This window comes from Oculina patagonica, chromosome 2 (genome assembly GCF_052425735.1).
Source record: "Oculina patagonica isolate OP01 chromosome 2, crgOcupat, whole genome shotgun sequence".
NCBI lineage: Eukaryota > Metazoa > Cnidaria > Anthozoa > Scleractinia > Oculinidae > Oculina > Oculina patagonica.
This window is the reverse complement of record NC_135759.1, coordinates 27,030,354-27,045,713: the sequence shown is the minus strand read 5'-3', so window position 1 is coordinate 27,045,713 and position 15,360 is coordinate 27,030,354. Positions and strand designations below refer to the sequence as shown.

Here is a 15,360-nt window from a genome sequence, read left to right as displayed (position 1 = left end):
CGTCTTTTTAAGCAACTCAGTAGCTTCTTGTATGAAATCTGAGCGATGCTCTCACAACTTGCAAAGCAATCATCGGGGCGGTAGTCAGCAGATGTCTCTAAGGCGCATGGGCAGATCCTTTCTTTGTGAACTTGCCAAAAACAATAACAACATAGGACCAGTGGGAGAGTTCAATTTGTTATGAAAAAAAAACATCACGGAAATGAAAACGTGGCGATCGAATATTCCCGCGCCAGTCGGAGCTATGGTTCTTGCTCTATTGTTTTGAGGTTGTTTGTTGACTTGGTCGTTCTTTGTTCTACCTCATTTACAATCCCCATGTGGGCCAGTTAAAAATAGTGGTACATTAATGTTCGCGCTTCGCTACGGCGTGACGGCGAGGAGTGGCGTGGGATGCAAAGGGGACAAGGCACCCGCGTCCTGGACCCCCTGGGGAGCTAGGGGCCCGCAAAGTGGGAAGTGCTTGGACAGTTGCTATGGAAACCGACACCACAGCGAACGACCCTTTGCACTGAGTCACACTGAAGATATCAGTGGAAAGAAAAGGGGGAAAAGAAAAACCCAGCCCTAGGGGAACGAGGAACACGAAGAAACCAAAGGGTGGGAGAGGAAGGGCGAAAAAGCGGACTACAGAGAGTACGAATCGACGCGAAGAACGATAGAACGAAACGATGCTTGTACCAGGCACTAATGCCCGCTGTGAGCCCGCGAGCGAGCGCGAGGCTAGGGCGAGAGCGAGGCTAGGCCGAGCCCAGGGTCTGGAAAGCTCCACTAAACATTAACTTTCGCCAACGAACTTGACACCAAATCATTTGCATTTCAGCACTAAAAAGTAACACGGCATCACAAAATTCTGGGTTCTTATAACTACACGACGATGACGAAATTTTCGGTTAAACATACTGCTTTTAGATTTTTAGTTAAGAGAATTGAACCCCTTTATAATAAGTGATTCCACGGCATGGTAGTCGTGATTGCCATAGATTCCAATTCGCGGTAAAAGATTGCCCGCGCCTTTTGCATCATCGTCCAAAAACCGCTGACTACATCATGAATTGATCGCGTTGCAAGTTGTGAGAGCATCGCTACTCGGTCCCAAACCTCGTTTCTATCCCCCCTTGCTGCATTGAAAATTGAGTATTGAAAATTTCTCGTTCAAAGTGCGACCAGCGCGTGCGTGTATCTGTAAACAAAACACTCACAACCTGACAGTCTCTCACCCTTTTAATAAACAATCTGAGTACACTGCACACAATCCACGACTTATAAACGAACTTCAAACAATAATGTTTATAAATAAGAAGTTAGTAGTACATAATTATACGGGATAAGACCAATATTAAAATCACACACCAATATAAAAATCACAAAGATGCCGTACAGAAATAAAGCATAAAATGGTTCATAAAATAGTTCATCAGGTGTGGTCGTTCATAAATTCAGTGAGCGAGTAGGTTTTTCAAAGAAAGTCGATGGCTTTCGCAATGAAGCAACAAGAACAAGCCAAGTCAATCGCAAACAAAAAAATGTATTTGTTGAGCTTTTGTCAGTTTAGCTTTGAAAATGGAAGCGCTTCAGGTTGTTATCTTCTTCGATTTTCTTTGGTATTGGATCATTAAAATTTAAAGAATATATCTTTCCTCAACTTCTGCAAGCCTTGACGCTGAAGACATTTAAAATTTCTCGTTCATTGTGCAGCCAGCGCGTGCGTGTATTTGTAAACAAAACACTCACAACAGTCTTTAACGGATTAGTGGAAAACGCGAGGCCGGGGTCCCGGGGTCCCGCCCGGGGTCCCGGGGTGTGGGCCCATAATTAATATACGTACAATCCTCATTCACCGTCCAAAATCCATTTTATTTTGGATTATTTTTATATAACCTTCGGAAGCCATTTACAAAAGTGTTTAATTACTCGTCTATGAGTAAACAAAACATCTCTTTTAGTCATACAGAAATACTCTTCACCGAATTTGTATCTGTGGTGTTAATATTCAAGCAGAGCAAATGATTTATATCTATGTAATTACAGGGCAATGTATGGGCACTTTGTACGGAGTTGTGAATTTCTCGTCTCTTGAACGATCCACACCAAGAAACACAAATGCAGTGTTAGTAAGAGTCATACAGAGATACTTTATGCTAAATTTAATTCATACTGAAACGTGTAATATTCGAGCGGTAGAATTATTTAATCGCAAAAATGATTTATATAATTACAGAGCAATGTATGGGCACGTTGCACAGAATTGTTAAAATTTTTGCCCTTGAAAGATCCAAACCAAAAACAAAAATGTAAGTTTTTTTAGTCATACAGATAGACTTGCTTACAAGTCGAGCTCAACGAGAAGTGAACGACTTTTAGAAAGTCTATCATACAGACTAAAAGGTGTAATTAATTGAAATTATTTGGTTACGGGTTACGTGGAATTATTTGGTTACGTGGAATTATTTGGTTACGGGATTGACTTTTGTCGATTTTCGTATAGCCTTCGATGTGATCAATCACGAGCTCTTACTCAAGAAACTGTCGATCTATGGGGTGAATGACCTATCACTTATGTGGTTAAGGTCATATCTCAGCGGCAGGAAACAGTATGTACGTATAAACGGGTGCTGCTCTTCAAGTAAGCAGATGTTACAAGGAGTACCTCAGGGATCGATATTAGGACCAATTCTCTTTCTTCTTTTTGTCAACGATATGCCGTTAAGTATATGTGACGCGACACTTGACGTCTATGCTGATGACACAACTTTATCAAAAAGATCAAGTTGGGAAAATGTTCCCCATCTGGTACATGCTCTAAATCAAGATCTCAAGCATCTCTATATGACTGGTCAGCACGAAACAAAATGCTTATAAATTCGGAAAAAACCAAATCCATGCTGGTAACAGGGAAACGGCTGCGGAACTTTGTTCCCTCTTCCTCAATAGATGTCAACCTAAATGGAAGTAATATTGAGCATGTCACCGATTTCAAACTTCATGGTGTAACGTTAGATCAAGATCTCTCATTTAATCGTCATGTCGAAGAGTAATACAAAAAGCTGTCGAAACGCATTGGACTTCTTCGTCATATTAGTCCCTACCTGAAACGTGATCAACGCGCAATATATTACTCTACGGTTATTAAACCTGTACTGCTTTACGGCAGCACGATTTGGACTTTTTGTAGTAAAGAAAATCTTCTGAAACTTCTGCGTCTCCAAAAACGGGCAGCTAGGATTATCCTTGATGCCGAAAGAACAACATCTTCTGTCAGCCTATTTAACACTTTAAAGTGGATCCCATTCTATGCAGAATCATATGTTAACCGATGTACCTTAATCTATAAACGGATTAATGGCACCACGCCGGAATATATAAATGTTTTACTCATCAGAAACTCTGATACCCATAAAAGATCAACTCGTTTCTGTAACCTTAACTTAAGTTGCCCTCGATATAAGAGGAATACTGAAGGCGGCAAGACGTTTAGTGCAAGGACAATCAAAGAATGGAACTCACCTAGCGCGGACTTAAAACGGAGCCCAAGTGTTAACTTTTTTAAGCGTTCTCTTTTTAAACAAATTTTAAATAATCAAATCCATACGCAATCATTCATGTAATTTTAATTCTTAATTGTCCTATTGTATTTAATGTTGTACATAGTTTTATCTCAATCAATCTATTTTTAAAGTTTATACCATTGTTATATTTCCGTTATTGTTATATTTTTGTGAGGGCCAAAAGTTTATCAGTTTGATTACTGTCAGGCGTCACCCTCGTTAAATTAAGTCCTACTTACTACTTACTTACCTACTTACTAATCGTACTAAATTATTTATAAACAAGATAGTGACAATCATTTTTGTAATTTTCCTAGTCTGTTAAAACGTTTTAAACATTATTCGCTGTTCTTGACTCTCCGAGTTCATCCGTCTACATGTAGTTAGAAAATACCATGAACGCCACATCCATGAAAGAGCTAGGAAGAGTAGAGCAGTACTACTTCTTCTTGGAGTGTCAAACATATTAGACCCTCGCCCTGAGTGACATATAAATTGCAGACAATAGGCTACCCTAATACCAAACTCAGTACAAAGCTCATTTATAGAGACAATTCGGAGCGGGATATCATCTTTGATCATGCCAATGAGACGTGTGCCCGTGCAAACGTCATATCTTGAAAGGTGAAAAGACATGACGCGGTGCCTGCCGTTAATGTGAAATAACATAATACAATAAAAAGATTAGAAATTAATTGCGTTTTTCTGTATTTGAAATGCAAAAGCGGTGAACCATTGTTCTTTTTAAGCTTTTTTACCCTGATCATGTTCCCCTCATTTTCATGCCGTCATCTATTGTCATTTGTTCCTCGACTTTATCCATTGCAATGGGAAAAATCGGTCCGCGATGCGTACGTGTGGGGGCTTGATAATTTCAAATTTGATTCTTCTTTTTTGTGAACTCATTTAGTAAATTCAACTACCTTAAGGCTGCTATTTATTGCGGCAAATAATCTTTGCGATTTTTTGCAAATCGCCAAATTTAGTAGCCGCAGTAATTTCTTCTCGCGAAATTTACCCTCAAAAAAACAAGATCAAAGAGCTCTTCGAGCCACGACTGAATTTTTTGCCAAGTTTAAAAGTTTAGTTTTCATTCCTTGAAAATTTATGAGCAGCAGGTGATTCAAACATTTCTTTGATGCACATGATAACAGATAAACAGCGGAATGTCTTAATTACATTGATATAAGATATTTTCACCTTACGTCATAAAGTATGTTAGAGTAGCACACTCGGGTAGGCATCTGACTGGGGAACGATAGGTCGCGAGAGGTCCCGAGTTCGAATCCCAAAGGAGACATTTTTTTTTCTTTTTTCCTTTTTTTTTCTTTTTTGACCAGTAGCACTTAAATGGTTTGTTTAATATATCGCTCCGTAGGTATGCATTGCAGAATAATTTACATATATCAGAACATATAGCCATATAGACTGATTCAAGTACAAATGTATTAAATTGTGCTGTTTCATCTGAAAAGCTCTTCCTTTTGTTCCGAACAAGCAGCCACGCACTCGATTTTAACCAACGCTCTTGTTTCTAGATAGATCCATCGTTAATGAAGCTTATGTGAAACCCGATTTAGTTTTCGAATATTCCTACATGTACGACGCTAGCTCGACAGATACGAAAGAGATCGATCATTACATCGCTTTTGCGGCTCTCAATATTGGCTTGCGTAAGCGTAAAAGCTCCTTTTGAATCTGGAATTGATGTGCAACCTGCACAGACTTCCAGCCAAACGAAATGTTGGCTAGTATGACTTCGTGAGCTGCTGTAATGACGAACAACTACAGGAACAGCTGAAATCAAAGAAACCACACGAAACGACACGCCAAAATCCAATATGGCCTACTCGACACGCACCGCCGACCTCATCCCCAGGCTCTCTCGCAGAAGACCACGTGACACAAGCAAACCCACACACAAATAAATAAATAAATAAATAAATAAATAAATCCCTCAGTCGACGCCAATGTGCGGGCTTTGCCCCCACAAAAATCGTTCTCAAGGGGACACTGTCACAAGCTTTACTTGGAAAATTCAAAAATCTGTAGCTAAAGACATATGGAAACCAACGAATAGTGGTCCAGTTTTGTTAAAACTTACTATGCAAGTGTACTGAAGGCTGATTTTTTCAAGTTCTGTCCTTGTGGCCTGGAAAAACAGCTTAAAAAAAAATAATGGCTCCCTTCTTTCTTCAACAACAATTTACTTTATACAGTCGAAGCTCTCGTAAGCGGACACCCTCGGGACGCGAAAAAAGTGTCCGTAACTGGAGCTGGCCGCTTACGAGAATGGTTCTCGTAAGCGGCCACTAGAGGTGTAAGGGATAAATGGCCGCTTACAGGAGCTTGCCGTAAGTGTGAGTGGTGTTTCGAAATGTAACTGGACGTGGATGACGACAAAACAAACACTGAAATATGTTACTGTAATTACTGTAAAATCATTGTGACGAACGGCGATGTAAAGTTGATTGGTAAGAACAAGATACAGAGGTTGTTTATAGGATTTTCTTTGGGGTGTCCGCTTACGGGAGCTCAAAAACAAAGAAAAAGTTTAACTCGTTATCTCTGAAAGTGTCCGCGGCCGCTTACGGGAATGTCCGCTTACGAGAATGTAAAAATACAGAGTTTGTATGGGAGTTAAAAACGGGGTTTCAAACCAGGCGGCCGTAAGTAGAGCTGTCCGCTTACGAGAGTGTCCGTTAAGAGAGCTTCGACTGTATCTTCATCTTGATGTACTAGGTGCATTTCATGTTCGAGCAAGACCTATTCGCCAGACAGAAAGTCCCCGTGACAGTGTCCCTTTAAAAATTGCGACATATTGTTTGTTTTGTTCAAACTGGTAAATTACTCTTGGTTTTTTAAAACCTTTATTTTTGAACTTATTACAGCTTGTTTTTTTTCCTGTTTTATAACCTTGACTAAGTTTTCCGTGTTGCTTGCGTACCTTCTGACACGGGGTTTAACCAAAAACAAAAGTTATGTCACAACTCTGTCAAGCTTTAATAGGCAATTTGTCTTAATGTAGATGACTCTTCCATCGGTTGACGTTCTATTTTCCAGTTCATTTGTAAGTTACCTTGAGCTGTGGTAACAACGCTCGACCTACACCTGAACCGAGAAGTCAGGCAGCTGGCGACAGTACACAGGTTTTGTTTCAGTTATTAGTTTTTTGTAAAGTAAAGCCTGATGTTAGTCTTAGCAGCTTGATCACGGATCGACGATTTGTAACTTTGAGTCTGTAGCCGCAGTTTTAATTACGCAAGTAGTAACAGGAAATTATTCGTTAATGTTTTGTCTTTTGGATGTAGCACGCACAAAAAGAGAGTGTAGAGCTATAGTCACTGATATATATCTATTGATCTTACTGCTCTTGTCAAGACAAACTCAACGAAAAAGATAATTTATTTTCTCTGCATAATGAACCTGTAGGAGGTTGTGAATGTTTGTTCGATTTCGGTGATTCGATTTAATGAATAAACTTTGGAGTTAAGCTAAAAGAAACACCAAAAATCGGTTGGAGTGTTTTCCAAGCTGAAAAAGTATTCTTATGTTCCAAATAGTCAGAAGGAACAGGTCCGTTTCGCTTAAATGGAATAACTGAGGCATGGCAGAATTGGCAATTTGTTTATAATTAAATATTTATCTTGGCATGTATGATTTGGCTTCTCAGCGAACAGCACAAACATGCCAAGTACAGCTTTAATTCGAAAACACAACTGACTCATGATAATCATACTTCTCTTAATACCCAGCGGTGTAAGCTGTGTGTGTGTGCTATGTTTATGGATCTTACATCTTACATGACCGAGCCACCCTACATTATGAAAATATCGATATTTGAATCCGTTTTTACAGTTCGACGGGTTTCAGACGTCACCACCGCGATGTTTGCGACCATTAGCTTTAGCTTCCCTTGCAAATTTGAGGTCCATTTGCCGCATGGTGATCAATAAATCTTCCACATTTGGTTCTTAACCACTATTTTTCTTATTCAAACGTCAAAATATTAAGAGTAGAATATATAATGCATGATTGATTACACCTGAAGAATGTTGACCATGTGAAAATCATAAACCATAAACGATAAGTAAAAAAAAAAAACCGATAAGACCAAAAGGTTATTCTGGGTAGACAGCATTCTTAGTTATATTCATTTTGAAATAGTGAATAAATGAAATCATATATTTGAACTGCGGATAAGGAATAAATGAAGAGAAGATCCTCGCAGTTGCGTTATCGAACGTTACTGGTCAACCAAACATGTAGACAGAATAAATCGATGTGCATATAGAACTGATGATAACAGATACGCGACGGGCGCGTTGAATGTTAAACAATATGTATCCTGTCGAAAAACAATTCAACTCTTGCATGCTTTGCTAATTCGTAGCTTCAACTTAGTTCAACTTGCAATTTTAGCCAGTTAACATTTGTACTGTATTTGTTAATTCGCGAGTATTAAGTTAAACTTAGTTCAACTTGTAAATCTTAGCCAGTTTTAATATTTGTATATTAGTGGCTTCAACATCAACGTATCGTCATAGTCGTCGTTGTCATCATCATCATTATTATTTTAGTTTCACTAAGGATAAATACCGTTGTTACTTACGTTCATTCATTCATTCCAAAAATACATTACATATTGTATTTAGAATCGAACATTTTGGAAGAACCAAGTTTGCCCTCTCCACCTCGACGGATTTAGGCATATTTCTGCCCTCGGTTAGCTAAGTAAATGTTTCAAAGAAATATGCCCCGTTTAGTCGTAAACCAAAATTAGGAAAGTGTTTTTTTTTCCTTTTGGTAGGTTTTAACTTTATGCTAAGTGTACGTGGTCATCAATACAAAACCTCAAGTGACTCATAAAGTAGTGCCATCAGCAAATAGCATGACATCCTTGTCTGCATTAACGTTTATGAGGCTTGTGCTTTTACATTTGCATTATGGTGAGTATCTCATACACTAAAGCTTTGCTAATCAAAATTGTTTAGCTTTGTTGTTGTTGCAAGAGCTAATGTCAGTTCCCTATATGGGGAAGCAGGGATGGCGCAGTGATGAGAGCGCTCGCCTCCCACCAATGTGACCCGAGTTCGATTCCCGGACGCGACGTCATATGTGGGTTGAGTTTGTTGTTGGTCCTCGTCCTTGCTCCGAGGGTATCTCCGGTTTTCCTCCCTCCACAAAAATCAACACTTCTAAATTCCAATTCGATCGGGAATCTGAGGGCTACAGGTTTGTCAGTCGCAAGACTGTTACATACTACCCTCGTAAAATAAAGACGTTTTTTTATATACGATGCACCTGCAGGGAATCATGGCAGCTGTTTTTAAGACTTAGACATTTTTCGTTGAATACAACTACCATGATTGTCATGATTCCCTGCAGGCGCATCTCATGGAGGGAACGAACAACGAAATTGTAGTTCAAATGATTTCTCGGATATTTAAGAATTACTGACTAGAGCGCAATTAACGTATAAAAATATTAACATGCATAAGAAATACACATACGAAACTGTAGTCTAAATGATTTCTCGGGATGCCAGAGATAATTAAGAATTAAAAACTTAGATGCTGCTTGACGGATACGAGAAAACAGAAAGAGAATTTTTTAAATTTATAATGGCCTAACATCGACTAACGTACATTTTTGATACACCTGGAAGCGTGGACCTTAGATTTTACAACACCTAATGATAAGTACCAACTTTGATTCTTCAGGTACACATGTCCGCCTTTCTGGCCAAAACGCGACTTTCGCTGGACGTGTTGAAATATTTTCTTATGGAGTCTGGGGACGTGTCGTACATTCGTGGAGGAGTGTGCCTAAATGGGGACATCGGGAGGCTTCAGTAGTTTGTAGGCAGCTTGGGTTCCCGAGAGCTATTACAGCCTTGAGTTATTCATCATTTGGAGAAGGTTCGGGACCAGCCCTGATGTTTAACGTACAGTGCACTGGTCGTGAGAAGACTTTACAACAATGTCAGTATGTTGACGACTCGGACATGATCAAGAGTGAAATTGGCGATGGCCGCGGCCATGGAGTGGGAGTGATCTGCAAGAAACACGATTCTGATCCTGATGTTAGCGGTAAGTCCTTCATGTAACTGTAACATGCATTTCTTGTAATTTCGACAAGAAAAAAATTGAAAATGCAACTTATTATTGCGTACCAAAAAAAACAGTCAATGTCAATGTCTTTTTAGTGTCAAGCAGATCAATTACTTGCCGAAACTGAAGATAACCGAGTGCAGTTGTTACGTCATACTGTTATTATTATATTGCCGGGATGTGAGCCAGCGATATTGTACACAAGTTGTTGAATACAGTTTTGAGTTCCGTCATTTGCGTGTGCTGTTGTTGTTGCACTTCTCGAAAACACAATATTTTGGCGACGAGGACCGCATTATCCCGAGCCTAGGTAAACTAGAAGAGTTCGATCCAGACTCAACGAACATTGACTACTACTTAGAGCGAATGGAACGGAACGGGGTGTTCTAGCGGATTCGACAGACAGGCACAAACACCGAGCAACATTGATTTCTGTTATGGGCGCCAAGGTCTACGATATCCTTTCCACAACCAAATTACTAACATATTACTAACTGAGGTGTCCTCCCCTATAAGCTTGGTGGTTTCTTGGAGGTCTCCTCGCCTAATCACAATAATTGTTGTAATATATTTTTTTTTAATCTTAAAAATGATGATGATGATGATGATGAAATCAAATCAAGAGATTTCGATTTCACTCTTGGGTGACTTTAATTATTTAATAATTAACTTCATAGAAGTCTCCAGGAAATAAAAATGCAGATGTTATACACTCATAAACAGGATGACGATATAAAACCTCCTCGAAGACTGTCTCTTTATCAAAATTTAGTTTTGTAGCTTGAAAAACTACAAATACAGGAGGCAACCGCTGACGACCACCCGGGAGTACACAAATCAATCACCTCATTGTTATGGGCACAAATGAATATTAGCCCTCGCAGCTCCGTTATAAAATAACATAACGGAACAAACTCACAAAAGGTGCGATCTCTAGTATATAAGAACTTTTGTTTTTCTGCAAACCATCGAGCAAAATATTTCAGAAAACAAGCTAGAAAGTCCCGCCCTCATTTGCCAACTCCACTCAAATCATCGAATCGACCCTTCCACAAGACAAAAGCTGGCGAAGTCTGGCCCACATTTGTAAAACTCCCTCAAATCGTTGAATGGATCATTCCACAAAACAAAACTAGCGAAGTCTTGCCCTCATTTACGGTCTCCATTTAAAACTCTCAAATTAATCCACAATACAAGCTGGTGAGGTCTCGCCCACACCTGCCAGCCTCGCTCAAATTTTGGGATCGATCATTCCACAAAACAAGACTGACGACAAAAAAAAAAACTCTCAAATCAAACTGGCGAAATCTCGTCCTGGCGAAAGCTTGCCCATATTTGACAGATTCACTCAATTTATGGAATCAACCATTCCACCTAATAAGACTGGCGAAATCTCGCCCACATTTGTGTAGCTCCCTTGAATATTGAATGGATCATAATACCAAAAAACAAAACTGGCGAAGTCTCGCCCTGATTTTTGGTTTACGCACAAAGTTTCAAGCAAATCAATTCATCAACAAACTGGCGAAATCTCGCCCTGGCGAAGCCTGGCCCACATCTCTCGACTTCACTCAAACAAGACTGGCGAAACCTCGCTCATATTGTGAAGCTCATTTCATCAACAAACTGGCGAATCTCGCCCTGGCGAGGCCTCGCCCACATTGATCAGCTTCACTCAAATTATGGAACCACTTACCTTATTCCACAAAACAAGACTCCTCGCCCACATTTGCGGTCTCCATCTTAACTCTCGAGCAACCTAAATAGCCTAAATTTGTCTTAACTGCCCTTTATGTAAGAACCTGTTAGGCTAACCTGGAAAATTAGGTTCTTACTCACGGGTTTTTACTGTATCGCATCAATGGCAACCATGTTCCAGTGTTTAAGTTCACCAATTCTATTTTGACTGGTATGCCGCAAGCGTTCCCTCACTTTCTTTCACTGGTCCCCTCCCTATGTTTTCACTCGTCGTTTTCATTTGCCACTCGCACCGTTCTCCACGAACCGAGTGCCTGGAACAGGCTAGATTCATGTAATATAAAATGCATTTCTAGTGCAAACAACAAATTCGTGGTTGCAAAAAGACTTAACATCAATCTTAAGATCGACTGCTTCTGTTTATAAAGTGAGAGTGATGAGAGACAGACAGCATCGGCACCTAGTAAAGTGCTGTTGGTTTCAAAAATGCTGTGCGATAGAAGTGGAAAATATAATTCCAGTTTCAAGTCTCACAAAATTTTCACTGTAGTGACGGATCCGAAATTTTCACTTTGGGTATACAGTGGAACCTCGATATAACGATATGCAAAGGAAGCAGTGAAATAATATCGTTATATCGAATAATCGATATATAGAAACTCCCGATATAACGATATGGCCGTAAAATAACCGAAAATATCGTTATATCGGGGTAAACCTAACAAGTACTTTTTAATGAAGCAATAGACCACACTTTCTTGGGCTTTACTGGCGTAATAAAGCCACGCGGGATGTTGGGAGAACACGAGAAAAGCTAGTAAATCACGAGCCGTCAGGCGAGTGATTTACAAGTTTTTCGAGTGTTCTCCCAACATCCCGCGTGGCTTTATTACGCCAGTAAAGCCCTAGAAAGTGTGGTTTATTGCTTTTATGAAATAACTATAGAAAACGTTCGTCAAAGAAATAGGAATCTATTTTATTTTTCGTGATCTAATGTGTTATTCTCAACAAGTTCATCGAATGACGCGGTAAACCAATCACAGCGGCCGAAAGAATAAATCACAGGTTCAGCTCCACAAACAAAATCCACAAATCGACGCGACAAAAACGTTCAAAAGATCTTGTAAAGCTATGAAAGTCATAAGAAAGGAAAGGAAAAAGACGATAAACTTTCAACGATTTTTTAAAAAGTTCTTTGACGTGGAAATCTAGCAAATTGTGGCCGGAGTCATTCACCGCGAAAGTAAAAGCAGGTAAAAGACTGCACGAAAACTTGCAAGTTTACAAACATCACAGACGGACGAAGGTGTTGAGAATAAAGGTTAGTTCCACAAACACTGCTTTAGAAATTTGTTCTGAGTTTATATATTCCGTATTCTTTCGTTTTCGCCGAATAACAGACTTGAGATAAAGCACTGAAAGCACGTACAAGAACTCAGTGTGAGGTTCTGTCATCAAAATAATTCTAGCTCATCGCGACAGGTCTGATCAGTTTTAATTCCTTTCAAATAACATTTCCGAGATAATGTTGAATGGAACCATATCCATTTTTTCAGTCCAGTAAAAGCGGACCTGTTTATTCTGTTACTTCTCACTCAGTCAGTGTTTGTCTCTGCGTTTTCGTTTTTTCTCTAGTTCCTTTGCTCAACTGTGGTGGGCGGGAAAATTCAATCTTGTGATCCACCCTCAGTAAATTTTCATAATGATCGTTTATGATAATCATATAACCTACGTTTTAACCATAAGATATCTAGACCAAAAGAATCATTAAACTAACGTTAATTCTACGTCCTTATACGTAATCGAGCGTACTGCGGCCATGTCGGGTTTAGAAGCGGGACTTTACCGGTACAATAGTACACAGGTTTTTGACCAATCAGAGCGCGCGTAGTATCTGAGTTATTTTATAATGCATATTAGAGGAGGATAACGAGAATAAATTTGATAAACAGGCTTAGAACACAGTATCGTTTTTGTATAAAATTATCATCGTACAAAGCTGTTTTTTAGAAACGTTAGAGATGACTCGATTACCGTAACGTCATTGCATTAATTTCGATGTTTTGCAAATAAAATGTGACTGTGTTCTGATAATTTCGTTATATCGGGAGAATTTTACGTTCGGTCCGCTAAATTCTCATCATTATATTGAAAAATATCGTTATATCGAGGATCGTTATATCGGGGTTCCACTGTAGCAGTGTTATTGAACTTAAAGCAAACTACAATGTAATTTAGAATCGTTATTTTTCAGCTGTGATAGTTAATTCCTTTTCCCTCTGTTAGATATTCCCATTCGTCTTCAAGGATCCTCAAATCCAAAAGCTGGTCGAGTAGAAGTGTTGTACGCAGGGATCTGGGGAGCAATTAGCAGTGTCTTCTGGGATAAAAATGCCGCAACAGTAGTTTGCCGGCAGCTTGGTTACCTAGCTGGCGCAGAACTAGTGCTGGAAGGCGTTTATGGTCCGGTTAGGGGTCCAGTGTGGCTCACTCATCTCCAATGCTCTGGGAACGAGACAAACTTGATGAATTGCTCTTACGATGTGATTGGAAACAAATCTGAATTGATGTCGCCTTCGGGTAAAGTTGCCAGTGTTATTTGCAAGGATGGATCCTCGCAAAATGGTAATGTTTAAAATTCACTTAACTGCATTATGCTTAGCCTGCGTGCGGACGCCTCCTATTACCTTACGCGGAATATGTCTTCACGCAGACTATACTATGCTAGGAGCAGAGATGTTTATCCGTCTGTTTACGAGAACATTTAACCAGGTGGTATAGTGGTATAATTTTCACCCTGGTCGTTTGTGTTCGTTTTTATGGTATTTTTCTTTTCTTCTTTTTGAACTTTCGTTTTGAAATGTTAATAAAAAGCAACGTTTTGGATGTTTTAGAGCAACTTTCGAGCAAGTTTTGGAGAAATTCGGAGAGAAATTTTTTGGTAGGTTTCGAGCAACTTATTGACAGCCATAGCCTGCCTGCCTGTCTACCTACCCACTGACTGACTGACTGACTGACTGACTGACTGACTGACTGACTGACTGACTGACTGACTGACTGACTGACTGACTGAAATATACTAGCGGGGGTCTGTGTAGGTAAATCCTTACCAAGGTCGTGAGTACATATTGAGTTACCTGAGTACCAGTAATCACATGATTTCTAGTGCAGTTTGGAATAAATAAGCACGAGTAAATGTAACAATATAAAATTGTACAATATAAGAATATTACATATTATTAAAAACTAGCACTGGTATATTTCAATTCCGGCTACCATACTTGTGGTTAATGGTATATGAGCTCATACCATTCACCACAAGAACGTATGGTAGCCGATACGCGTCAATGAAAAGAACTGAGGAGCTAAAATATTGCAATTCTTTGGGCGTTTTTTAATAAAACAATTATTCCACTCGTGCTTGTTGGATATGAGATCGTTATACGATCTACCATCTTATATCCAACAAGCGCGAGTGGAATAAATACACGGGTGGTTCAACATATAATACGCGCCGATATTTTGCGAGTTGCGTGCGGGGCGAGGAAAAATACAAGCAATGAGCAAAATTTGCGCTCGTATTATATGTTAAACAATCGAATAAGGGATTTATTATTCCACTAATTTTTCCACTTTGTTTGGGCCAGTATTCCGTAAATTTGTCCGCCCGTATTTTTGTCCTGTTCTACTGTGTAATAACGTGGCATATTTTGCGCGTTCTTTTGCCCTAATATGGTAAAATGGCGGAATAGTGGAATAATAATTGTTAAATATACAAGTGACGATTAAATACTACTTATTAACCGAGAGTGAGGTCATTACAGGCGAATCTCAGACCGAGGCCTTGATGTATTGACCGAGCGATAGCGAGGTCAATACATCAAGGCCGAGGTCTGAGATTGCCTTGTAATGACCGAACGGACGAGGTTAATAAGTTATTTATTATATGGCCTTTTAGCGCTATTCTAAACTGAAATATCTAAAAAACACCGAGGTGAAAC

The 15,360-nt window shown here is 39.4% G+C and overlaps 2 protein-coding genes across 2 annotated transcripts in view; both read left to right on the top strand.

Annotated features, from left to right (window-relative positions):
- Positions 1-15,360, top strand: part of LOC144638424 (scavenger receptor cysteine-rich domain superfamily protein-like) — an 87,217-nt gene that overhangs the window by 17,819 nt on the left and 54,038 nt on the right. The gene's annotated exons all lie outside the window — the stretch shown is intronic.
- Positions 6,598-14,174, top strand: LOC144643869 (neurotrypsin-like). Its single transcript, XM_078503255.1, has 4 exons — positions 6,598-6,697; positions 8,359-8,497; positions 9,272-9,640; positions 13,646-14,174. Exons 2-4 carry the CDS (start codon positions 8,440-8,442, stop codon positions 13,993-13,995), a joined length of 777 nt encoding a protein of 258 aa, XP_078359381.1. The 5' UTR covers positions 6,598-6,697; positions 8,359-8,439; the 3' UTR covers positions 13,996-14,174.

What these genes read in the sequence shown, in the direction of transcription:
- LOC144643869 (XM_078503255.1), top strand. Translation starts at nt 8,440, where the DNA reads ATGACATCCTTGTCTGCATTAACGTTTATGAGGCTTGTGCTTTTACAT. An exon ending in GCTTTTACATTTGCATTATG is followed by an intron (nt 8,498 to 9,271) that starts GTGAGTATCTCA and finishes TTGATTCTTCAG; the next exon opens with GTACACATGTCCGCCTTTCT. An exon ending in TTCTGATCCTGATGTTAGCG is followed by an intron (nt 9,641 to 13,645) that starts GTAAGTCCTTCA and finishes TCCCTCTGTTAG; the next exon opens with ATATTCCCATTCGTCTTCAA.